At 39.0% G+C, this 26,049-nt stretch overlaps 1 protein-coding gene across 7 annotated transcripts in view; it reads right to left on the bottom strand.

Moving 5' to 3' along the window:
• Positions 1-26,049, bottom strand: part of sox6 (SRY-box transcription factor 6) — a 138,000-nt gene that overhangs the window by 18,200 nt on the left and 93,751 nt on the right. For 6 of the 7 annotated variants that reach the window (XM_028436609.1, XM_028436593.1, XM_028436642.1 and 3 more), the window contains 5 exons: positions 23,230-23,353; positions 19,620-19,699; positions 11,653-11,802; positions 9,823-10,000; positions 9,196-9,377 (listed from right to left, as the gene is read on the bottom strand). In XM_028436609.1, the coding sequence (XP_028292410.1) occupies positions 9,196-9,377; positions 9,823-10,000; positions 11,653-11,802; positions 19,620-19,699; positions 23,230-23,353 (714 nt within the window). The remainder of the gene's footprint in view (positions 1-9,195; positions 9,378-9,822; positions 10,001-11,652; positions 11,803-19,619; positions 19,700-23,229; positions 23,354-26,049) is intronic. The other variant, XM_028436617.1, reaches the window with a different exon arrangement.

Here is a 26,049-nt window from a genome sequence, read left to right as displayed (position 1 = left end):
CTGCGCTGACCTCTCACTCTTCTTTCTTCTCAGCCCATTATCCGCATTTTTAACCGTATACGCTCAGGTAACATCACAATACAATATTTTCGGGCTCCTCTGTGATATCAACACACATTAATATTTGAAGCAGTGCAAGTATGGTTTCCCAAAATGAGTCTATTTGAAAAAGTTGTGAAAATGTAACATTGTACAGGACAAATGTGATTGTTTTATTTCCCTATGGACTTTTTTTCTGTAGAATATTAGAAAATAAAATCTAAAATATTTCTTGGCCTTTTTGTTTGACATTCTTGTAAAAAATAAAAAAAATGTGTGTCCATTTTATGCTTTTTTTTCTTTTAACCACATTTTGATTTTCATCATGCTTTCATTTATTCAAGAACCATTTGTCAAAAGAAATGCCCACAAGAGAGGCACAAAGAGCTCTGCAATTTACCATCACACATGAGAAGGAGCAGTCATTATTTATGACTACTTGAGTGATTCTCAGATACAATTAGCCACTACCTGCTTATGGTCTGTGATTAGTAGCTGTCTATCTGACAGGCGTCTGCTTACTAAAGTGTTTTATAATTGTGACATATGTGTTGGACCCTGCTGGGCAAGGAAACACTTTATAAGGAGAAGATGGAGGGTGGTGCCTTTCTCCATGTCTGTGGAAAGCAACACATGCATTGATGTGTGCATGCACACACATGCACATGGAGCTGTATTCATCACCATGTCACATTATTGCGCTTAATGAAAGAAGCTGGCAGCCTGATGACAAAGTGTCTGAAGTGTGATTAGCTGGAGGGGCAGTGGTGCAGCTCAAGAAGCTGCTTGGACAGTACGCTACAGGGAGACAGAGGAGATTTATCCCTGTAATGACGCCGTTGGGCCCTCCTGGTCTATCAAGTCCTTTTATAAACTCATAATCATGAAGCATCCTGTTACACTGAGGAGAACAGTTACCAGGAGATGTTATTATCGTACTTGGCTCAGTGTTCAACTTCTATCTTCCCTCCACTCATTTGCTTAATACGATTAAGTAAACATTAGATGATTCTAAGACTAAATGAAGCTGCTCATCGAGGATTCTTGGGGCTAATCTGAAATTTGCAATGACACAGAAATCAAATTTTATTTAGTGCATCCCCATCGTATTTATATGAAGTATAGAAATAAATCATAAAGCAGTCCAATTAAAACTAAGCATCACTCTGTTTCCTCTCTAGCTATGCTAATTAATTCAATACTATTGATGAAATATGACACTACAAATTTTCATAAAATGTTATGTACTTAGCTCAATATACTTAACTATACCTGTGAAGTTTGAATTGTGGCCATTAATAATCTGCACAGCACTGAGTTTTTTTTTTTTTTGAGGGGTGGGGAGGCTATGGAAATCTTCTGTTAACTATAATGCTTCTTTACTGCCCATGGATCAAATGCTGTGATAAATTAATGGCAGTTTTATAATTTTATAGTGTCATTAAATTGTTACTGATCACTCTGTCACAGAGGAGTGGCAAAGGGCGCGCAGGATCTGAGAAAGCTTGCCATGCTGCCACAAAGAGAGACAGAGAGCAGTGTTAAATAATACACAATGTACAAATTATTCGGATAATGCAACACTCAGTAAGCGAAATGATTAAACTTTAATTATTTCCAATGTTAAAAGACATGAAAAAGGCAGTTAAAAAGAGCGGTTTTTATAATATAAAAATATGTATTTGGAGAGGAAATAATGAGTGAAAATATAGGAACATTAAGGCTCTCCATCCGACCACAATTGACTGACTCAAGCATGCAGCTCTGCACCCTGTAACCATGGGTGGACTGGCTATCTGGCACACCAGGCATCGTCCTGGAGGGCCGTCGACCCAAAGCGGGCCGATTCGTTTTGGGTTTTTTTGACGAGCGAGTGGAGGCCAAAAATTGTCCAAAAGTGTCAAAAACGAGGCAAGAAAAGAGTGAAAAGTGACTAAACTGGAGCAAAAGCAGTCAAGAGTGGCCAGAAAATTGACAAATAAAGAGGAACCAGGTGGTATGTAAAAGCAAAGGGTAGCTTACATGGGCTAAATGTGGCAAATAATAGTGAAAAAGGGCAAAATGTGGGGGAAAATTTAGCTTATTTGGATGAAAAGTGGCCTAGTAGAAAGTACAAAAATTGGACAAAAGTCTCAAAAGGAACTTGCAAAAATGGAAATAGGAAAAAAAAAAAAAAGGAATATTTATTGGCAAAAGGAAGCTAAAGTCTAAAAAAAAGTGTCTTTTTGAAAAGGGGCAAAAATTTAACAAAGGAAGTTGTAAAATTGCCAAAGGAAAAAGGCACAAAGGGGTTAAAAAATGTCCCCCCTTAAAGTTTTCTGAGGGAATAATAATTAAGGAACCACATGTTGAGAATCACTGATATGATAATGGCTTCTACATGATGTCCTCTGATAATGTAGTGGGGTGGTCTGGACAGAAACGACAGGGCTACATTTTTACCCCAGTCCACCCCTACCTGTAACTAAAACTCAGCATTGCGCTCTGATTTCATTTTTTTGGGCCTGCCAGGTGTAGTCTTCTGTCTTTAAGAAGGATGACTTCATATCTATTGCTCTGCTGGACTGAATAATCCTGAGCTATTTGAGTCACAGAGAGATTCAAGGAGTCACAGAGAAGGGAGAAGCAAATCGAAAAAGGATAAATAAAAGACGCTGTCGAACTCCTTGGGCGGGGGAACCCAAAAGAGTCCATGTCAGCGCCGTAAAGTGAGCTTTAATCTCGCTAGCCACGGAACATGTGCCGGAGGCCTGCTGCTCTGCCCACAGGGTGTATTCTGGGTAGCGGACGGCCCCTGTGCATTGTAACTATACTCCTGCTCTCTATTTAGGCAACACACCGCCAATCCTTACTCTCCTTAGCTTTGTCCTTTGTAAATAGCCTTGGGCTACAGACAAAGCCATGTGGCCTGAGACTGTTCAAATCCAGATGAAAGAAATAAACAGTGAAGTATAGGGCAGACCACTGTGCAGATCAGCGTGCGGTTTCTGTGAAGAACCTCAACTGTGTTTGGTCGGGTTCAGATGTGAAAAGAACGGCTTACTTTTATGCATTTTTAAAGTTTCTCCTTCATTCATCGTAAAGAATTGATGTAACACTTCTTACACAGAAGCAAACGCAACTCAGGCTCTCCTGGCAGCAAAAAAACTAATACGTGTTTGAATCTTAAGAGATATTTTTAGCTCAGGTGGACGAACATTGAGACGTTTTCTTAGAGTTAATAAATCCTATAATTACTCTTTGGGTTGTGTGGGTACTTCACTTCCCTCCCACAATACAAAAACATGTACGTTATGTTGATCAGAGTCTCTAATTTTGCCATAGAAAGTAATACGTAGTTGGGACTGTGTTCCTCCATCTCTGGTATCCTGGCAGAAAAATTATGTACAAATGAATAAATTCATAAATTTTAATACATCTCCTAAGTATATAAATATCTCAACTGACATTTTGGTGTAAAACTGGTTCCAAACATACGACCAAATGTCATGACATCACGTCATGTCTTTTTCAAATTTGGTTTTGTGGACAAATAGAAGCCAAACGATTCTTTTTTTCTGGCTCAAACCTTATTCTTTTTTTTTTTTTCAACATTTAAATATGCATCATTTTATATTTTATATATTGTATAACAGCTACATGTACGGTAAACAGACACATTTATTCCATACTGTGCTAAAGCAGCTTTGGTTAACCCCACACACCTGGTATGTGGCAAATTGAAGGCAATAGCTTGAGCCACAATGCAGAGCTTTGTATATCCAGTATCAATCATTACTTTGTTCTGGAGCGTTTGAGCCTTAAAGACGTTGATGGTCTCAGACTAATTTTGCTCCACAATCAGTCCCAGTTCTGATGAAGTCAACGACTGCACTTAGACGTGGCTGCAGCTCCTCAAGGCTCAGCACTTCATCTGTTTCATATTTTTATTGTAGCCAGTTGAAATAGGATTCATAAGTCTGCAGCTCCCAAGTAATTTTTTTTTTTTTGCTAGATTCGAACCATTTAAACTTTAAGTCTATGCAGTCATGCGGTGAACCCGCAGTTCTGTCATGTACACTCTCGCTTTTTTTTTTTTTTTTTAACTCAAATGTACTTTTCCTCAAGCTAATACAAGCGGCAGCAGTATTTTACATCACACATGAGCAGTAGCCAATTATTTCTGTCCAATTAGTTCTGCTAGGGCATTAGCTCATTTGTTTCAGCTAACTCCATCAATGCTTTTGTGCCACTAAAACGTAAAAATGTGATTATTTTGTCTTTTCTTTTTAGAACAACTATTTTACACTAAACATGATTGCGCTCTTCTGTATTTTCAATTAAACTCAGATGTGCTGACTGGGCTGTCAAGTGCACAGTGTAATATGAATCCATGTCATGGTTATGACATATGTCTGACACAGGGCTCTGCGTCTCCTCTACTGGGGTCATTTGTGGTGACATCATGCATTTTCACGGGGTTTCCAACCCTCAGTGATCTAGAACTGTTCACTGCGTCTTCAGAGAGCACTAAGTTGAGCTCAAATCTCAAGTATTAGCAAACCCTCCGGGCGGCAAACTCCTTAATATTAGAAAGTGGAGCACAACTCTAAAACCCCTTCATGTGTGTATTGAGACTTGAAGTATATTACAGTATATTTCCTGTCTTTTATTGTATGTACCTTGCTTTGCTTTTGGGAGGCAAGAAATTCACAGCGTTTATTGACAACTGTAACAAATAATGCAGCCACTATTTAAAAAAAAAAAAAAAAAAAAACCCAGAATGCATCCTCGATGTATTGATGCAAGTGAGAGAGTGGGAGAGCAAAAGACTTGACCTGGGACAGGAGCTTAACACCTAGCACAGATGCATTTATTCCAAAGTCATACTGTATTTTTACTCTCCTGGCCAGCGTGAACAATTGGACAAAGCATTAATGTACGCAATCTTCACAATAGCACTTGCTGGCTAGAGCCTGTGTCTGGGAGCTGAGGGTAATCTAATTTGGATGGGCAAACCCTTGTATGCCAGGGATTTACATTGGAGCCAAAATTCCTTGGTTTGCAATTTCCAAGACAGCAGTCGAAAAAGAGCAGAAAATTGCTTCCAGGGCTGCAAACCAGACAAGATTATACTCAAAGTCTTTGTGAGAGCTTTGACTGAATAGTGCTCTGGCATCACACACACACACACACACACGCACACGCCCACGCGCACACACACACACAAACCCACAAGCGAATCCCTATAACCACTATAACCAATAGGTTAGATGTTTGGCTTTTGAGAAGCACTTGTGTGAGGTAAGCTGTGTTTGAATATTTACAGGCTGAGCTTTGGGATATAGAAATGTACAATTGTATTCATCAATACAGAAGAGCCGGGAGGGCAGCTCAATAGGTTAATACGCTGACCTTTCACCTTTTGATTCCAGTTAGGGACATGTCAGCAGATGAATATATTTTATTGCACACCACCTCAGGGATCCCAGCTTGGCTGTGTTTTATTGAAGTGGTCAGAAAAAAAAAGGAAGGGAAACATTTTTCAGTCCTGACTTATCAGGATAATAATTTGAATATTTAGGTGAAACCACTGCTATCGAGGAAAATAAATAACAGGTTTATTCAGAGGAGTGTCTTTAGAGATGGAAAATGACATATTTTGTTGGCGGTTTTTGAGCGACAGGGAATAAAATTGAAATTAGAAGTGGTTGTTCTCTTTTTTTATTCAGTAAGCTTTGAACTAAAGATAACATTTACTCATCAAATACAACCTAAAAAAAAGCGTAAATTCATTTTAAGTAGTGATGGTGATGGTTCTTGGAAAGGACTTCTAACATTAGAATATATCCACAAATATTTCACTAGACAATAACACGATTGATATTCAAATCAAGTTTTTACAATTAAATAATGCATCTACAATCTGAATGTATACTTTGCAGTAAAACAAGTAGGTAAATTATAATGCGTCAATCTATTCATTGAGGATTTACTGATAATATAGATAACTTTAAACTTTAACATGTTTCTGTTTGTTTTGTCAAACCTCTTGGTGGGAGGAGACCATCTCCACTAGGGGTGTGTATTGTCTGACATCTGGCAATACGATTCGTATCCCGATACATAGGTCACGATACAATACGATACAATATATCCCAATATTAAAGTATGAGGCGATTTATTTTTTCATATATGACTTAAGAAACAACTCATCTGTAAATGTGTACACCTTCATGAGAACATTATGTATGAAATATAATTTATTGGCATATTTTACACTCAAAACATTGGCTTTAACATGCCATGAGCCAACAACTTAAAAAAAAAAAAATTACATACAATCTGACTTTAGTGCAACATGACTTTAGTGCAACTTAACTGAGGTATATGCCTAGAGCAACAAATAAATGCAGAAAGTAGTACTTTGTTTTTAGATTTTATTGAAAAACACAAGCTGGTCAACATGCCCAGGTTTCAGTGCACTTCTCCTGGTTAAATAAAGCTAAAATAGAAAATATCTATATATACATTTTTTTTATTTATTTATTTTTTTTTTTTATTAAAAAAAAATGTGTGACGTAATATCGCGATATATCGCAGAATTGGATTTTTTCAACACCCCTAATCTCCACCATCCTAAAGCATGTATGTTAAGTTTGTGGTCTTCAGATTGCTCCAGTGAGTGTTTGTCTGCAGGCACACTTGTTTGATAGTTCTTCACTCATCATGACTGTGAAAAACAGCGCGTCCAGTTATAGCTACAGTGCATAATAGAAGGAAACAATTCCACATGGTTACAAATGGATTCTGATGTGCTTGTATGTGTCTGTAGGCATGCTGGGTATTACAAGGTAAAAGCTTCCACTGTGTGAGGAGGAGTTTGTAAATAATGGAACAAAGTAATTGCCCTCAACAGACAATAATACCTTTAGATAAATATTTCACAAAGGCAAATTGCAGAGGGCTTGCAAAAGGTTTTATTGTACTGATGGGATATAGTAAAAACAGACAAATAAAAAGCAAAGCAAGAATGTCCGCTTCTATAAAGCATGAATATTTTACATGTCCTCAGGTTAAAGGCATGCATCGTGAAGAACAGAGAGTCTGCTCTACACTGTTCCTCTGAGGTCAATGAGAGAGAGAGAGAGAGAGAGAGAGAGTCACAATGATAAACGTTAGCGAGAAGGCATTGTACCATTCAGATAATACTTTGTATGAAAAGATAAATTGATCCATCCGTAAGCAGCACTTAGACCCACTCCTCTGCTCGGACATTACAGTGGAATAAATCAATATTTAATATCCCCCTCTAACAGCCACACTGAATGATCTTAACCTCTCCTTAATCCCATTAATGTTACCTTTCCAGAATCTTCCTCATGTAAGCTCCCACAATGATGAACTCGCAAACAAGAGACTGGGACGGCAGCTATTAAAAACCACACCGTATTTATGTCAGGTTAGGTGCTTTCTTTGAAATATTAATATTCGGAAACTGACCAAAGTGAAAGCTTCTACCCAGGGCATTCAAACCCTTCTGGATGGTTGGCTTGTGTTATCAGCTAAACACCTCTGTCCTCCTCTCACTTTGACTTCACCAATGACTTATATCAGACCAGGGTTGGGGTCAATTACATTTTTTGGTTACAATTACAATTCAATTATGATTACAGTTACCACAGCACTTTCTCCAACTGCAATTATTTTTTTATCCACAGATAGTCAATTACAATTACGTTCTCAATTACTAAAGTTCAATTACAACTAATCAACCTGAAATTAATAACCTAATAAAAGTTGACCTTCCCCTTGTGTTAGCATCTCTTATGATAACGGCTCCTAAATCAGCTGTAAAATAAACTAAAAACAAATATCTATCATCTAATTGATTTCCTATCTATTGGAAACGGGCCACCTAATCAATAAAAATAGAGGTTCTAATGTGTTTTTAAATGGTAAAATGTGAGAAAGCTTGATATGAAACATTTTAATAATTGTTAACTACATACTGTATGTGTAGAACTGTACCATGGTTCCCCAGTTTTGCGTTAACTTATAATTGACAATATTTATAGAAGTTTCATGGCAATTACAATTACAAAGTCAATTATCTTAACTCAATTACAATTTGATTACAACAGCAACAGATTTTTAAAATTACAATTACAATTCTATTTACGCCATAACTGTTATTAATTATCAATTATGCAATTACAATAAACTCATTACTGATAAATCTCTAAATCTGATTGTCGATTGTTGATTGACGTGTCAGTCAAGTCTTCATATGACTTTGAAAACGTTTAATTTCTATTTTGTATCTTTTAGATACAACAGATATACAACAGTCTATAATGTTTCAATACATTTCAGAAAGACCAAACTCTTATTTTCTATCATTGATTTAAATTCTACTTAGTTGTAGTAATGGGATCATGCAGTGCCTCTCATGGTTTCTCCGTCCGCTCTGTGTGGCTGCACCGTACTCTTTAGTGCCACCTGCATAGACAGTGACCTCCTCCAAACACCAAATGATGGAGAAATCAAAATAGACATTCATTGACTTTTTTACATATACACTGACCTAGTTGGGGCTGTTGGTTGAAAGTGTCAGGTGCTGAAATATTAATGAGCATCGCTCCCAGTTTCTGCTGCCTGCTCCTCACAGCCAACTGGCAACGTGGCATCAAGCTGAAGAGAGGACAGCTTTTTTTTCATTCCTTGATTGACTCATCGACTGAAGATATTTTTAAAGGAAATCCCTGCGAGTGAGTGTGTGCATCCTGGTACAAAGCACCCCATCCCTTGTCAGGGGACAGAGAGACCTTCAAGCTTTAATTGGGCAGACTTCAGAGTGTTCTTAACCCATGCACACCGAGCACTGCCATGGCCTGTCATGGCCCTCACACCAGCATCAACAACACACCGGCCTCGAACACACAAATATTAATGAGCGTACTAGACTATCGCAGCTTCTTTTAATACGACCACCCTGGATGTGGATTAAAGAAAATTATTAGTCCAACAAACTATATGTGCAAGTGTATTCAACTTTTCCCAAGTTTCTTTCCTCCTTTCCTTCACATAGAGAGCTTGAAATTGCACTTTTATACGAAAGAGAAGCATTAATGATAAAATAAAGAGGAAGTGCGAACGGTGCATATAGTCCTTTACCTTGTCCATTCTGCAGTTGTTTAAGCCCACTGCAGTGAGGGCAGACAGCTTTGCATCTATGCTCTGATGTTGTAGCTGTTCCCTCTGGATCTGCTCCCTCATTTTCCGAGCTTCTTGAATTGCCTTCATCACTGTGTCCTGGTCCCCGAACAGAGCTGTGGAGTTTAGGCTGGACAGGATGTCTGTAGACCGAGAAAAGTTACCCACTCAAAATACAGATTTAGGCAAGGCAAGGCAAATGTATTTGTATAACGCATTTCACACACAAGGCAATTCAATGGGCTTTATATGATGAAAAAGTTCAACAGAAAACATTTAACAGCTTAAAAATCAATAAGAACATTAAAATCAGCAATAAAAACATTTAAAATCAGCAGTAAAAACATGAAATCAACAATAACAAAAATCTTCCTGTCAATCATATGAGGTAGAGAAAAAGAGTGCGTATTTACTGCATCTTGTAAAAATGACCAATATGCCTCAAATATCTGCTTTACATCCTCACATAAAAATGGTGACATCAGAAAAACATGGATGGCCTGTGAATGAGTTTGTGTACAATCAAACTATTCGTTTTTAAAAATGAATTTAAAATGTGAAAATTGAACAGAGATGTTGAGGTCTTACCCAGAGATGAGCCACGGCCAAAGCCACCTCCAAGTGGGCTGGGGATGCCACCCTTGATAAGACTGTTCAGGCTGTTTTTACTGCCAGGAAATAGGTTTTGTGTTGGGGACGTTGGAGATTTGACCAGCTCTGTGGTTTTTGGCCGAGCAGACAGGTTGAGAGGCTGTGTTCCCTCCTCCTGTGGCAGCACAGATAGGAGTATGAGGAAAGACAGATGTGAATGGGTGTCCACTCCTCTCCTTTTTGGAGGAGCTCTGGATTCACACACAGAACAGTCCCCCTCTGTTTCTGGTTAATTACAGGATCACTATCCGGTGCTATAAGCTCCAAACAGATTCCTCTCTCCTCTCCTCTCCGGTCTTGTTGCTGTGATCTTCCTCACACTTGCCTGCCGTCTTTGTTCACACTAATTAAAACAGATTCTGTCTCTCTGTACATCTTCATCTGTTCTCCCTCTCCTCCTCCCTGCTCTCTGTGCATGCACTCTGGTTCGAAGAATAAATAATGGCCAGATAACAGCGGTGCCAATGATCAAAGACAGCTGTTCCATTCATCAGATGTCGGCTTACATTATCTACTTCATTAGCTTGTTTTCTAATTTCATTCCTCATTTGTGCATACTTGGTTTTTATCATTCACTTTGATATGCCCATTTTCTAAAGACTGTGAGTATATGAAGAGAATGCATTTGGTTTGTTTTGTGTTTGCTGAGTTGAAGCTTCTTTATTAGTTTACGTGTGGCAGATGGAAAGAAAAGTTTCTGGGTTGTCTCACTTTTCTGGGAGCAAGGTTGGATGCATTCATTGTAAGTTACATGGGCCGTAATTCAACAGAGAATTTATAAATGTTTTTTTTTAAAAAAAAAAAAAACAACCCTAATTTAAGTCAATTTACTTAACTGTAAATATCATCAGTGTATATATAAAATTAAAGTGTCTGACTAATAAAGAAATAATAAACTTTGTAATAGTGAAGCCTAACATTAAAAAAAAAAAAATTGTAAGCATGAAAAAAAGTCATATTGTAGTGAATACATTTCATTACACAGCCGTAAACAGGATTAGAACTGTCAATAGTTATTTTTTCAAAGCCCAAGTGTCTCCTTGTCCAAACATATGGCTCAACCATTGACTGCCCCAAGGCCTTGTTATTGCTGTGCCAATAACAGTTTGTCATGCAGCGAAGCTGAAAATAGACAAACAAAACTGAGCGCAATCTGATTCCACGAGAGTGTGGAAGAGCTTGAGTAAATGTTTATTTAAATCTATTTCATTTCATTTTAGTTCCACGGATATATTCCATTTGAACTAAAATCAGTGTTGTGCTTTTATTGTACATTTTATTATACACATATTTACTCAGATGTATAAGAAATAGTACTGATAGATCAGTTTTAAACTAGCTTTTTAGCAAAGGAGCCAGAATTGCTTTGGTAATTTAGTGTAGACAGGAGGGGAATTGTGTGAGAAGCGGTAAATAATTGTATGTTACTGAATGCAGCTCGACTCAATGATTTTGCTTTCTATTAGGATGGAGTTCCAGAAGAGTTTTGCCATCATGCAGCACACAACTTTTTTCTTCATTTGTTTTGCACTTCTGCATAAAATTGTATTTATTGTATGTATTTGTATAAATTGTATTTATTTAATTGCCATAAAAAGGAATAAACCAAAATTAGATTGACTGTACAGTTTTATCAATCATTCCCAGACAACTCTCCTTATTAGTGCTTTGTTAAAGCCTGGAGGCAAAGCATACACTCTCCTACTGTAACTTTAGGTTACATTAAAACTAGCTGCTACTCAGACAACCAAAAATCTAAAATAATACCTTGACTAGAGTGATGGGCCTGGACGAACTATTGTCATTCTTGAGGGAAGAGGGAGACAGGGGCCCACTTGCGTTGAGTTGCTGGGGGAGTGGAGGCATCTTGGCTCCAGGAGAGACCTGCATGCTGGCAAGCTGTGCGGCATACAGTTGCTGTAGGGAGGTGGAGAAACCCACAAGCTGTTAACATCCAAATCCAGCAAATATTAAAGTTTTATATTTTGTCTTTTCCTCTGACGAGAACACTCTCTTTTTCTGTCTGTCTGCCTTCATCTTATCCCCCTCTCCTTCACTCTCTCTCCTTTTTACGGCTTTCCACTCTTTCCATGAAGCTGGCAAAGAATCTCCATCAAAGGTCCTAACTGCATTTCAAAGACCAAACTGAGGGAGAGGCAGCAGTCCCAAAAACCACACAGAGATGGCTTTCATTCAAAATACTTGGAGCCCTTATTTTCCACTCATCACAGAGAAAAGTTTTCAGAGGCGATGTACAGTAAATGTGTATCGAGAGATTTTTGATTTCCCTACATTTTAACATTTTTGTGAATTGTGTCATTGCCATTAGAGCCTAAAGCCTATTAACACTGTCAAACTAACAAAACAAGTCAGAATGATCCCAGTTAAAAATGAAAACGGGGAGAAATGTTTAAGGAATCTGACACTTATTTTCAGTGGTTGACGAAAACCAGAGAACACAACAAAACACATACAGTATCTCGCTAAGACACTAAAGTCAACTTTTAAAATAATAATAATAATAATAGATCAAATTTGTATAGCACTTTTTTGGACACTCAGACACTTTACATGGGGAATAAGACAAAACAAAACAAAAGGGGTTTATGGAAGTTTGAACAGGTGGGTTTTGAGTAATGATTTGAAGTTTGGTAGTGAGTTTCTAATGGGCGGTGGGAGTGAGTTCCAAAAGGTGGTGAAGGCTCGGTCCCCCAAGGTCCGGCGGTTAGTGCGAGTGATAGGAGTGAGGGGGTTGGTGTCGGCTGAGCGGAGGTGGCGGGAGCTCGGTGAGGTAGGGCGGGGCCAGGTTATGGAAGGACTTGTAGGTGAGGAGGAGGAGCTTGTATTGAATGCGGTACTGAATGGGGAGCCAGTGGAGATGAACCATTTCTGTGCCATGTAACACTAAGGTTTCAAAAAATACAATGTTGACTACTCTAAAGACAGTCACAGGTAATCGCCTTGACCATTCATGCATCAATTCTTAGTATTGGAAAACTGAAGTTAGAACATCAAAGTACCGGTAATGTGATTTTGAATTTCACTGTTTAACTTTACCCACTGGAGTCAGTGTTTAAACTCTGTTGAATGACCATGAGATGCCCCCAGATAAATGGGAATTAAAGTCAGACTTTGTATCCTTGTCTCCAAATGGCACAAGCTTTGTCATACTGGACCAAAAAAAACTTGTGCAGACCTTACTCTATCACACCAATAGCACCCCTTCTTTCCTTCCTTGTCTGACTTGCCGCCTTCAGAATCTGTAAACCTTTTTGTTTGCTCCGTTATTAAATCAGATGTACCTATCAGGGAAAATCTAATTTCTCTCTCACTGGAAAATCAGCGTTACCTTATTGGATTGACCTCGTACACATTCAATTTGTGAGGAAAGCCCTGCTGTCCTTACCATTGTCAGATTAGGAATAATACTGACGCCTAACATAGCACTTTATGTCCATGCACTTATCTCCAGATAGCAACACATGTGTGCTCCTGTTAGAAATGTCATATAAGTAGCAGTACAATAGGTCCATTCTTTCAGGGGGACCTGAGGATAACAACAGCACATGGACAGAGGAAATGACTGATTATGTCCCCACTATGACAGCACTGCCACCACCTCCTTAACAAACATTCTTTTGTCTCTAACAGAATCAGACACTTAAGTAAAACTGACTCTAGTTCCATCTGAGTTGGATTTAGTTGTGTGAGGGTGAAGTAAGAGGATAAGATAGACAAAAGTAATTAACAGAGAGAAAAAGTAAAAGTCTGTTGGACAGATGTTTCGTTTCCTAACAGGCCTATTGATGGGCATGCCCCTGACCTTGAGTGGGAAGGCATTTGTTGTCTCAGAAACACAACATAGTGAGACGTTCCTTCAAATTGCTAACACTCAGGCTACCTTCGCTGATTAGCAGGTCAGAGCCTTAGGGTGAGGAATAGTGGTTATCCTCGTGACCAGGAACACATCAAGATCCAAAGAACAATAAATATAATCAAGGGAGAAGAGAGATGAAAGGTACACTAACGCATCAAACATAGTTCAAGGACAAACACAAAGAGAACATGGTTCTTAGGAAGATGGAAACATCCTTAACAAGTTTAATCAAAAGCACACAATCTTTAATCTAGTTTTTTAAAGGATAGTAGAACTCTCCTTCTCATTACTTGTAAAAATATGAATTGACTTAGTTAAACTAATTTTACAATGTACAGAACGACACAATGGATGGATGGATACATGGCAAACAATCAATTGGGCCCTTTTTGAATTAATATTGTGTAAAGTGAAATGAAATGGTTTGACAACTGGCCTTGTGCTTGAGGTAAAAATCCCAAACTCATGAAGTATTTGAGGAGACTGTCCGTTTAATAAGGGTGGAATTATCAGAGGAATATCAGATATTATGCCAAGGAAGGTCTCCCTAGGCAAAAGACATCTGTCTGCTACCCTTAGCTGACTCTCTTACATCTAATAGCCCCTCCACATCTACTTGCCAGGTGGGGGCAGCAAAAGGTTCATGATAATTAGGGTCAAACTGAAAGTCAAAGCTTCTAATCAAACCCAGGGTAATATTTGACCATCACTTCGTAAAATAAGCGGGGATAGAAAAAACATACAGCGTATGAGATTGTAATGAATCGGTGGTAAACAAAAGGAAATGAAGCTAATAAAACAATATAAAAAAACATAGAGTATATTCCAAACATTAAAAAAAACAGTACACGACACTGAAGCACAAAGTTGAAGGAACCGTCTTTCTCTTGACCCCATCTTTCCCTGTAGAGCTGAGCGGATCTCAGCCAGCAACGATTCAAAGTGAATGCAACGTGGCCAAGGTCAGCCTGTTAGCCTCTGGTAATTAAAAACAAGCCCTCTGGAGGCAGCAGAGGTTAACAGGGAGGTTTACTTTTCCGCCTGCAACATTAAACTTAGATTACACACTTTGCTGATGAGGTTAGACAATTCAGAATAATTATCACCAATCAAGGCAGACTGCCAGTGTTTGTTTAACGGATTATACTACAGACTCTACAGTAGCCATAAGTCAATAAAGAATTTTAAACATGTTTTGTGGTAATTTACATCCTTTTTCAGCTCGTTATTTGCAGTATATAGTTTCGAGTGTATGTTATATTGTAAAAAAATTATTATTTTCTATGTGTAAAGTTCAATTGACTTGGCCTGGGCACGGAGCATTGGACTGGATATGAGGGCATTAACTGTGCTTGGGTGCACCACACCATTTAAAAGGCAGTGCAGTGCCAGCCCTGTTTGCCACAAGGCTTGTACAGGCTCATTGCCCAGGGCGACCATGCAGGCTGACCCAGGCAAAGCCCAGATGTCAAGATAGGAGGAAGGCGTCCTGGTGCACTGTGCCGAAGCTTTCCAGTATGGCTCAACATCTGTCTCATCTGCTGGCACCCAATCTGCGAGGCTCCAAAGCTCTTCCCTCTGCTTTCTCCTTGTCGAGTCTTTTTCTATCTTACAAGTGCGATATGTTTAAGTAAATATATGTCTTTCTATTTTTGTAGTTCTGGACTTAAACCACACAAACACAGACTGTCCTGTGTAAGAATGGGTATATGGACTCCAAACCCAAGGGCCTCGGAGCCAGACTCCCATTCACTGCTGCATTATCAACTCCATTTGTCCATCTGTCCCTCTGTTCACCACTGCCTCTATCCAGCTGCTCACCTAGCCATCCTATTAGCCAGCCCGCCACACTTTCTAACACTGCTGCACTGCTCTGGGTTACCTTCAAAGCCCAAACTCCTTTGCTCATAAACACAGAAACAGCTGCTCTCTACAGTTTGTGTGTTCTCTCTTTCCTCCCCCTCCTCTTTTTCAAAGTCAAAAGTGTTTCACTTGTTAATGATAGAAGCTGTTCCCTCCACATCTCTTCTGCACAGGATTTTACATCTAAACAAAAGATAATTGTCAGTTTGCTGTTCTCCCACCTATAATCTCTTTGTCCCTAACAGTGCAACAGTCTTTTATCAGGTCTGGTATGTTGCCAATAATATAGCCTTATTTGTATCTTTCGTCTACAAGTGCAGAGAGATAGAACAGCAATTAATGTAAATTGTTAATAAACTTCAAGCAATGGATATCTTTGGGTCATACGCAGAAAACTTTCAACTCAGTTTCAAACTAATAACAGAACGCAAACCTGTGCCAAACGCCAAATCTCCTTTTTGCCAGATCTTGGCTGTTATCTGGATCAGTGATGATACCATGATCATTCACACTTTAAAGGCTTGTAGGGAATAAACATCTCCATTAATAACAATATAGTACGTCCAAATGTATGGGCGCGGCCATTTTTTTGACAAATCGCAATGAAATTCTCAATACGAATCTGATCCAGATGATTCTCGTGAGGTACCTTAGGAAGCAACCCAACATATTGAGTCAAATTTCACCAATGATGATAAATATGGATTTTTCCCTTTTGCAAACTGATCCAGAATCAGTATATTGATCATCAAAATGTAATGTGGTCTTCTATGGTCTAAAGTCTATCTTTGGTGAAATTTTTGTCAAAATCCATGTATTAATTTTGACATAATCGTGCTAACAGGAAAACTAATTAAATTAAAATAATACCTCCTTAGCAGAGTTAATAAAGTGACAAATTATATACATAAACATAATTACTGTAATTATTACTCTTAATTCCCAGCTTAGTGTGAATCCTAAAGTTTGAGAAGCACTGCTGTAGAATGGCTTGAGTTTTAGCTTATATATATATATATATATATATCTATCTATATATATATATATATATATATATATATATCAGAAGAGTAAATTCAGGATAGGAAAGAATACTTGTAGAAAGAAAAGGATATAGCAGAATATTATCACCACTCAATAAAACACCAATCCTACATTAAAAAAATCCAGAAGTGTTGTTTTGTCCAATAACTCTTTAAAAGAAACACAAACCCTAAAGCCAGCTTCTAATAATAGAAGACAGCACTGTCCCTGAGGTTGTCCAACTAGCCACTGACAAATGATACATTTAGTTTGTACTATCCCAAAATAAATAGTTTTTTTTTGTAAATTGGCAATTGATGCAACACATAGTGTACAAACATCAAATTAAACATTGCCCTAGACAGAAAATTCTTTTGTGGAATTAGGAAATTTCCCTTCTTGTCTCTTCACTAAATTAAATATCAGGCTGTCCCGACAGATTGGGGTACAATCTGAGCACAATTTCCTCTGTTAGGTGAGACGTGTCATTTGTAATCAGTGAAGGACAGGCAGGGATGGAGCTATTGTTTCCTGCTGATCCTGGGCTCATCCCAGCTCTGTGTGGGCATTAATGAAGAGGGGCATGTCGCGCTGGGATAGTTTACCCTCCTTCTCTCCAGTGAGTTGCGGACCAGAGCCAATCTGTCAGGAAAACATTGAGTGAAATTGCCCTGTGGTACAGCAATGCCTGGTGACAGCCACTTGCACACTGCCAGCCACCAGAGTGATGCTACCACCCTGTATTGACAAGCAAATTACAGTCTCCCCACATTCAAACGTTTCCTGAAAGATTAATTTACATCCGTCACCTCTAAGTCTTTGTTACCTATGTTGGCTTTCCTCTTTTAGAGAACGTGGCCGCGGTAATAGGAACGGATCTCAGACTGTTATGACAGAGGAGATTGTGAAGAGGCAGCGAGGCCCACATTAAGAGTGACGCCTCGCTCTCTGCATGGTTTATCACATTACCTCGGCAGCATTGTGGGAATTAATCCTACCAGTAAGATAATTCTTAAGGTGTATTTTATGCGCAAATTAAAGGTGAAAATTATAGCTTGCCTTGGAGCTGACAGGAGGAGGGGAGTGATGTGTGTGTGTGGGTGTGTGTGTGGGAGGGGGGGTTGTGTGTGTGAGTATGTGTGTTAGCAAAGCCTTTTCAGTGTTTTACCAAGAACAATATGATATGTGTCACTCGTTGTGATTTACTTTACTAATTTACTTGTTTTACCTAAACACTTAATTCAGTTTTGTTTTTTTATCATTATATTTCTAAAGAAAGTGTTTTTCTATTGAAACCAGGCGTGTCAGAACATTTTCTAAGAGTTTAGATGAAAGAAGGTGAATGTTTGTAACACATTTAACTCATATGACTCAACTATTTTGTCAGAATAGAACAAAAAAAAAAAAACAACCTTCAACTTAATTTCAAGTCAAGGTTGATATAATGTTTTTAATCATACTTGGCTCCCGTTACTTGGAGGAAGTGGTGGCAGTCACATGGTTTGTGGATCTCAGCGTCGCAGAAAAGGGCATGTTTGACTTGCCTTACTGTTTTAAGGGGAATCTCTTTGCAGTGTAAATAGCAGCCAGCAGGCAGAATATGTGACAGGCTCCCAGACTTCAATTAATGGAGAACGCACCTTGTTTTGTTTACTGTGTTCTGTAAAGGTCAGCCAAGTCATGGTCTTGGAGGCACTGTTTTTGCCCATTCCCAGGGTTAGATACATAATCAGAATTAATGACTTCAGACCCCTCTCCCCTTCACATCCCAACCTTCAGATATATGACTGTGTCATCTGACCTCATACGCCCCTATAAATAGACCGAGCACGCCTATTTGAGCTGACACCCTGTGATGATGCACAAACCAAGCAATACCTATAAGCTCCAAAAAAAAAAAAATCTCAGACGATGCCTCATCTATTGCACTTACCGATATGCATTTTCAAATGTGAGCAGACTCATTTAACACCTTACATGCTTCTGATTTCTGCTCTCGCAGCTCCGTAACGCACACGCACAGCTCTTGAGAGCCAGCTGCATGCATTGTTAGGACTTGCCAAGGCTCGTTAACGCTGACAGTGGTTGCCTCCGAAGGACAAATGCCACATATATCAGAGTCTGGAGATCTCCCCCTTCATTTTGAGGTCTCTTTTCTTTTATCCTTGATTAGCTTCCCCTTTCTCTTGCATGATAAAATAAGAATTACATTTTTGCTTTTATGAACAAAGCATGGCCAACCATTTCCTAAATGATATATGTGTTCCTCAATCGCAAAGGTTTACATTATAAAGAAGCAAACAAGGTCTGGTTGTTATTGAAACAACAAAAAAAGGTTTCAAATGTGTTCCCACTCGACCGTTATAAATTATCCCAGATAATAAAGTGACAACATAGTGTCGTCTTATTTGTTAATAGAAACAATTTAAATGAATTGATGAAGATAATTACCTATATTAAATGTTATTGCCCCAGAGGTAAAACCTGACCTGGGTTCATCACTTTTAAGTGCTGTGTGAGAACAGTCACTGAGTCGCCCGCAGGTCTTGGAGCTTTGATCAACGCTTACTGCTGTTTGAAAAAAAGGTTTTTTATTGTGTTCCTCCTTGATTTTTTTTTTTTTTTTTTTTCATTTAATTCCCCAATAAAACGTAAGCAAGAGTGTTTATCTTTGTGAGAGAGAATTAAACTGAAAACACACTTTTCCCTCTAGATGAGTAGAGCAACTAGAGAATGTTATTTTAAATTACTCTCTAACAACTAAAATCCTCTGTTCGGGTCTGCTTCTATGATTAAATCATCTATAAAGTGGGATAAACTACATATGTAAAGTGATAAGCTTGTGTTAGCTCAGGGCCTCCAGGATTATTTAGTGTGCATCTCATTATGAAGTCTACAGCTGCTTAGCCATCCCTTCTACATTGAGTTTGGCTGTCGTCCCTCGCATTCTTTGTCATAGTACGGTGCATACCTGAAGCTGGAGGGGGCTGAGGCCCGACGCTGCAGCAGCTGCCATTGTAGATGGAATGAACTGCACCGGGTAGTTATCACCTGTCAGAGAGGACAACAATGAATACAGGTTTAGACAATGAGCCAGGCAAGTGCTAACAAGGATTGCGAGCCCTGCGCTACGTTTACCACAGCAATGTGGCATATTGTATTGAGCCCTCGGCTTTAAGCCCAAACATCTGCATTCACAAAAGACTCAGGTTGTTTGTGGGGAACAGGATTAGTTAAGAATGACACACATTATTCCCATCAATGAAACATTAAAAAAAAATCCTAGAAACACCAAAATTGTCTTTGTGCATGTGTGTGTGTGTTGTGTGGCTGTTTTGTATGTATGTATGTGTGTGCATTCTCCGATTAGCGGTAATATCTCCCCAGGTATATAGTTACTGATTATGTGAAAGGACCAGCATGTTCTCTCAGGCACTTCATACAGTTGTAGACTTGCCTGGCTATTGTTCAACAACACATTGTTTGTTTCTGAGTGATTGCTTTGGCATCAGAGAGAAGCACTTGTATGCAAACTGGTTGGAACAAGCATGCTATCACAATAACAAGGGTAAAAAACATACATATCTCATGCATAACTGGGATCCAGCACAGACGGATTGGTCTCCATGTAGCAGCAACATATTTATTACCATTACCAGATGGGGTGATACACAGAACCAAGAAGATATGAGGAGGGGTAGTTGGCCTTTGCTCAGACCCCCACTTCTGCTTGTCACTTATCCTCAAAAAACATATGGAGCCATTATGGCACAGACAAGGTAAATATATACCTTCTTCTTCACTTTGCTCTCATCTGCTTGCCCCACTTCGCAATCTTGTACAGCACAGCACAATGCGATACAGGCCATGGAAATCCAATCCCCATTTAAGCAGCAAATAAAATCACACAGCTGAAGTGGTTTCAAATAGTGCAAGGGTGGATGTACAGGGGGGTACGCTGTGGGTATTTCTACACCTTCTCTTTCTGGGATCCCTTTCTCATAGTCTACTTCACTCTGTCCTGTCTATGACGCAGGGCTTGGGGATAATAAATGGCTGGATGTCATTAATTGTCATGTGAAACCTGGGGAGGGTCATGTGCACTACAACTGCTGAGGAGAGAAGGGGGGGGGGGGGTCTCAGGCCCTGAAACCTGGGTCTCTATTGCACATTCTATGTGAAGACAGTTGAAGCCAGCAGCACAGGGGCTGTGCCAGTGTAGTATCACTCACTGCTGAAAAAGAATAACATTAATTATGTCCGTTTTTTTAATCCTATTTTCAACCATGTGTGTGTGTATATGGTTTCATAGACATAGCCAGATGACACCATGGTCCCCAAGAGCTATATTTTCCTGCTCACATGGCACCAAGGAATATAATTCATATAAGTTATGAGAGTTGACAGAAGTAGCTGAGACTTTTCTTAGGGTAGATCAAATGAAGATGGATGTGTTTTATGATTACAAGCTTGATCATGTCACACGTGCCTTTTTCAACTTTGAGATTGCAAATGTTGCAGGGATATAATATTTTACATTTAAAAGATAATTTCAGCCACTTTATTAATAAAAAAAATAGCAAGATTGGGTTTAAATACAAAAAACTTTTATTATTTTTTTTAAAGAAAAACAATTCCCAGACCGCTATTTTCCCCGAATTTACAGTGTTTTGGACTGGCGATGAGAGAGGAAATATCACAGGAGGGAGGTTCATGATCTATGAACATCTGCATCAGATGGTACCCTGTCTGTGTGAGCAAAACATAGACCAACTTCCATCTATTTGTTGAACATCCGAGTTGGACTTTCCATGACTGTGTCCGCCCTCCATGCAGCACCAGGCCATTGAGCACAGCCAGTGGACGGGGTGATGACTTACCACTATGGCGCCAGAATGACTCTGCTGCCATGTGTGCACCACAGGGTCGCTGGGGGGTGGGGTGGGGGCTAGTCCCTGGGAACTATCTCATAATGATAACATCAGATTAGTGTGTCTTAGACTATATAGGAAGTGAATGCTTGGCCACTCACGTCATCAACAGCTCCTGTACACCCTGCAGGTAGTGAAGTTTGTCATTTCTGGGTACATTGTGTATATTGAAATGGACAGGCTAACATAAGAAAGGCTTGAATACACCTCTTCTGATGACAGGAGTCATTTTCTTCTCCCTTTGCCATTTCTCCATAGACTCGAATTATGCAACAGCAATACAAATGGTGTCCCCTGATTGTGGCTCCATAATAGCTCCTGTTATTTGAACTAAAATGTTTTCCGTGTCAAACCTATTGCGAAAAGCCCACTGGTAAAAGACTCCCCCTCAGGCACTTTGTTTAAGCTGTCATGGCTCTATAATTCCAAAATAGCTGACTTTCCTTTTCATCCTGTGGCTTTATAGTTAATTCATTAAAGGCTCTACCACACCTTTTAATGTTCTATTCCAACCTGCTGACTTACTGCTATTTATTTTTTTTTTAGGTAAAACAATTATTTACATTGTTAGTTTGAGTTTTGAACAAAAAAAAGCATTATTCTGTTTATATATCGGACACATTCTATTTCAGAGACAACAGCAGCACATTTTTAATTAATAATGAACAAACACAAAAACTCAAAAAAGCTGAGAAAGCCGAGTGGCTGAATACGGAGTTACCTGGCGTATGCAAGGTCACTGATGTGTCAATTTGTCAGCCAACATGTTTCAACAAAGTTTCAAAGCAATTTAATTTTCAAGGCAGTAAAACTGAATGACAAAAGAAGACAACTAAGCGAGCCTGAACAAGCACTTGAAAACAGTTATATTTGACGCACGACTGGTTCTTACAATAGTTAGTCTTTATTCATCACTTATTGAAGTGTTGAATAGTTAGGCCAACTCATACATTGGGTAATTGTGGGAAACTGAGGAGTTCATTTTGAGTGTGCAAAACAAAACTACTGTTAATGATCTTTGAAGGAATCGGGTAAAACTGAAGCTGTAAAATATAGTAACAGACACAGTGTATGTGTATATTGCTGTATTTTCCTAAACATATTGTTATGTATAAGACATGTCTATTTTCTTCTTCTGTTTATCTTGATATCAGAAAAAGCAGGACATATAAGGCAGATTTACTGATAGCCATGAGTGGTTTCAGGGAAAAAAATAAAGAATTACCCCAAATCTGGGGAGAAAAAAAACAAAAAATTGTCTAAGTAAATAATAAATTTAATTTGACACCACACTGCACAGTCGACTCATCCCCACCCCTTCCATTTTCCTACCCTGACTCGCTCTTCCATGTTCCCTTTCCCCCTCACTTAGGTGTAACACTGCCCTCTCTTTTTATATTCTCCCTTTAATAATTTTTTTCTTATCATTCCGTAGGGAGGGCTGGTGATGGTCACAATTATGCAATAAAATAATTACATGTATTTAATTGCAATAACAAAACGTGCATTGCTGTCATTAAAAAACTGCACTACATGTAGTGTTGACCTTCGACAGCATGTGCAGACAAGGTGAAAAAAACAATAAAACTAATTTCACTTGAAGAAAGGACCTACCAAAAAAAAAAAGAAATGCCTAATATACAAGCGTACCTGGCTTATAAGACATTCCCGGGGGGAAGAGAAAGCCTTGCTGGGCGGCGGCGGCTGCTGCTATCGTGCGCTGGTCGTGTGGAAAAATGGGGATCATGAGCGGAGGCATGTGACCCTGGACCTGCTGAACAGATAGAGAGCAGAGATCAGAGAGAGGCCGACGTCTAGTTATGGTACAAAAAAAACACAGAGCAGGACAGATCACAGTTCTTCCTAACGTGTGTTGATGGGGGGGGTTACAGCAGCCATTGCCCTCGTTTGGCTCACTCATAACCGAGCCTAATATACAGTATGCACATTTCCAATCCAAACCAGGATTTCACTTTAATACATCAAAGGTGAAATTGTTCATTTAGAGCAGGGGTCACCAAGGGCACCAGGTAGCCCACATTGGCCAGGTGAGGTGCCCTCAGGAGCTCTATCGTCACCAATGAGCTCCATCTAAAATCTGATTTATTTTCCTGGAATCAAACTCACGAAGATAAATACATATGAGAGATATAGTAAAGTTAAATACTGCTGATAAAGTTTTAGTATTAAATTTCCACCTTTAAAGTGTTGCAGATCTCATGTATGGTCAGACGTATATACTGTATATAAAATGTGATATATATAAAACACAAGTTGTATTTTCGCAAAATATGAGAATTGTTACATTTTGCAAATGTTACATGTTAGACAATTAGTTAAAAGTTGTTTTAGTAGCTAGTAAAATAGGGAGATGATCATTTTCTATGAAATGTAATGAAAACGAAACATATGCATGAATTAGGAGAAATACAGTGTTTCATGTTGAATTAAACATTCCTTGTAATCTTAGCCTCTAATTTAAGAGAAACGTGAACATTTAGTATTTAAGAAGTGATTTTCTAACTGGTAGCCCTTTGGACTATTCAGTACATATGAAGTAGCTCACAGTTTCAGAAAGGTTGGTGACTCCTGAATTAGACAAAGTGACTAGCTGGGCAGTGCGTGCACCAGAGGATTGTAAAGAGCTTCTGTAAAGATTTGGCATACATGTTGCTTGAGGGCACGCCTCATCACCTTGGCTGTTTCTCAGTAAACACAACGTGTCAGTCAGAAGAAAGCTGAGCTTATTCCCAGTAAGAGCTGATTACTCTATACATGCATGGACACATCTAACTACCTAAAGAGAATAACATCAACTTAGGAAAAGTATCGCTTTTTTACAATATAGTTTAGACGTGCCTTTCAAACACATTTGGCGATAGAAATGTTTGAAACACACTTCTGGAGCAGCTAATGTCAGAGAAGTAGTGTGTGGGGGATTGCACTGTGTGGCAGCTCCAATCTTTCTGTCATTCTCTGCTTCCTGAAACTCTATGATATGGAGCAGCCTAGACTCCTGCGGGCCTGTGAGGGTTAAACTAGCTGCGAGCCAGATCTCCTCAAGGGAACCTGCCTGGAAAATGGGTTAATAAAGGTCACCCCCCAAAATAAACACTTTACAGAATGTCTCTCCATTCATCCCTCCCTAAAAATCAACTTGCAATAAAAAGGGGCCTGGGTGCAATTACTGTGTCTGCACCGGGGCATGAAATCAACCTGTCCCGTGTTCTGGCAGAGGTCTGCAAGAATCCCCACTTTTTTTTTTTTTTTTTTAAACAGTGCTGCTCCCCCCTGTAGACCCTTAACAGGAGCAGTTGCACCCTGTTTCTCAGCTAGCATGATAGACCTACTTAAACAACTTTATTGATCTGTCCGGAGGTGCAAAGCTCGGCTAAAAACTGGACAAATGGAACCATTTTATGTCTACTGAGCTTTCACATAAGTGCACAAAGTGCAATCTGGAAGAAGAGAAAAGTGAGTAATTTAGTAAAGTCATTCTGTAAAATATGCAGTTGAGGGAGAAAAAAAAAAAAAACAAATGTTCAAGGAGACTGCGACTAATGTCTCAAATAAAATGTTGGTTTATGGGATTTTGTGTTCCAAGTTTCCAGACGGAATGAAAGAAAGATGATGCTTGGCGTTGCATGTATGGAACATATGGAAAAACAAAATAATTAATGTCACAACATGAGGTAGGGCCAGTGACAGGGAGGAGGGGGGCATCAGGGAACACAGCTTTTCAGTGTCTGTACACTCGGAGTGCTTAAACAGATGGAGCCTGTGGCTGAATGTGCAACTCCTCTGTTGCTTATAGATTCATCATCCATACATCCATCACTATTCAATAGCTCAGCTTCCCATGGTCATTTTCATTGATCATTTGTTTCACCACAAAAAAAAAAAAACAACAAACAAGAAATCTAGAAAGGTATTGAAGGAATGACTCCATAATAAAGGCCTGCTTTAATTATCTAAATATTAAGTTGTCTATAAAACACCCATTACAGTAAGATGGTGAAAGCATTACAGAGGAATTGTAATTGAATTGGATGTGAAAGGCTATGATTTTGAATAATGAGCTTTAAGCATTAAAATGTTAATTCACTTTAGGTTTAATGTCAAAGAAAGGCAAATTAAATTCTGTTGAGCTTCAAGGTGGCAACAAAAAGGAGGAAAGAGCTGGGGTGTCAATTAACAGCTGGCAAGGTGGGAGAGCAAATCATCATTATCATTTCAACGTGTTGTCATTTGCTTTATTTTGACATTTTTTTACAAGATGGATGGATGGATGGACGGACGGAGGGGCAGACACACCGACATCTGTATGATAAGAGGTAAGTTTGAGCAAATGGTTTCCAATTTTTACTTACTACAACCCCACCCCCTTCCCTTCCTTCCCTTCAGGTAACCCTCAAGTTTATCTCTGTCTGGGCTTAGTGCCCGGGATACTTCTATTGCCAAGATGATCTT

The sequence above is a fragment of the Gouania willdenowi genome, chromosome 3 (assembly GCF_900634775.1).
Source record: "Gouania willdenowi chromosome 3, fGouWil2.1, whole genome shotgun sequence".
NCBI lineage: Eukaryota > Metazoa > Chordata > Actinopteri > Blenniiformes > Gobiesocidae > Gouania > Gouania willdenowi.
This window is presented reverse-complemented; position numbering and strand designations above follow the sequence as displayed.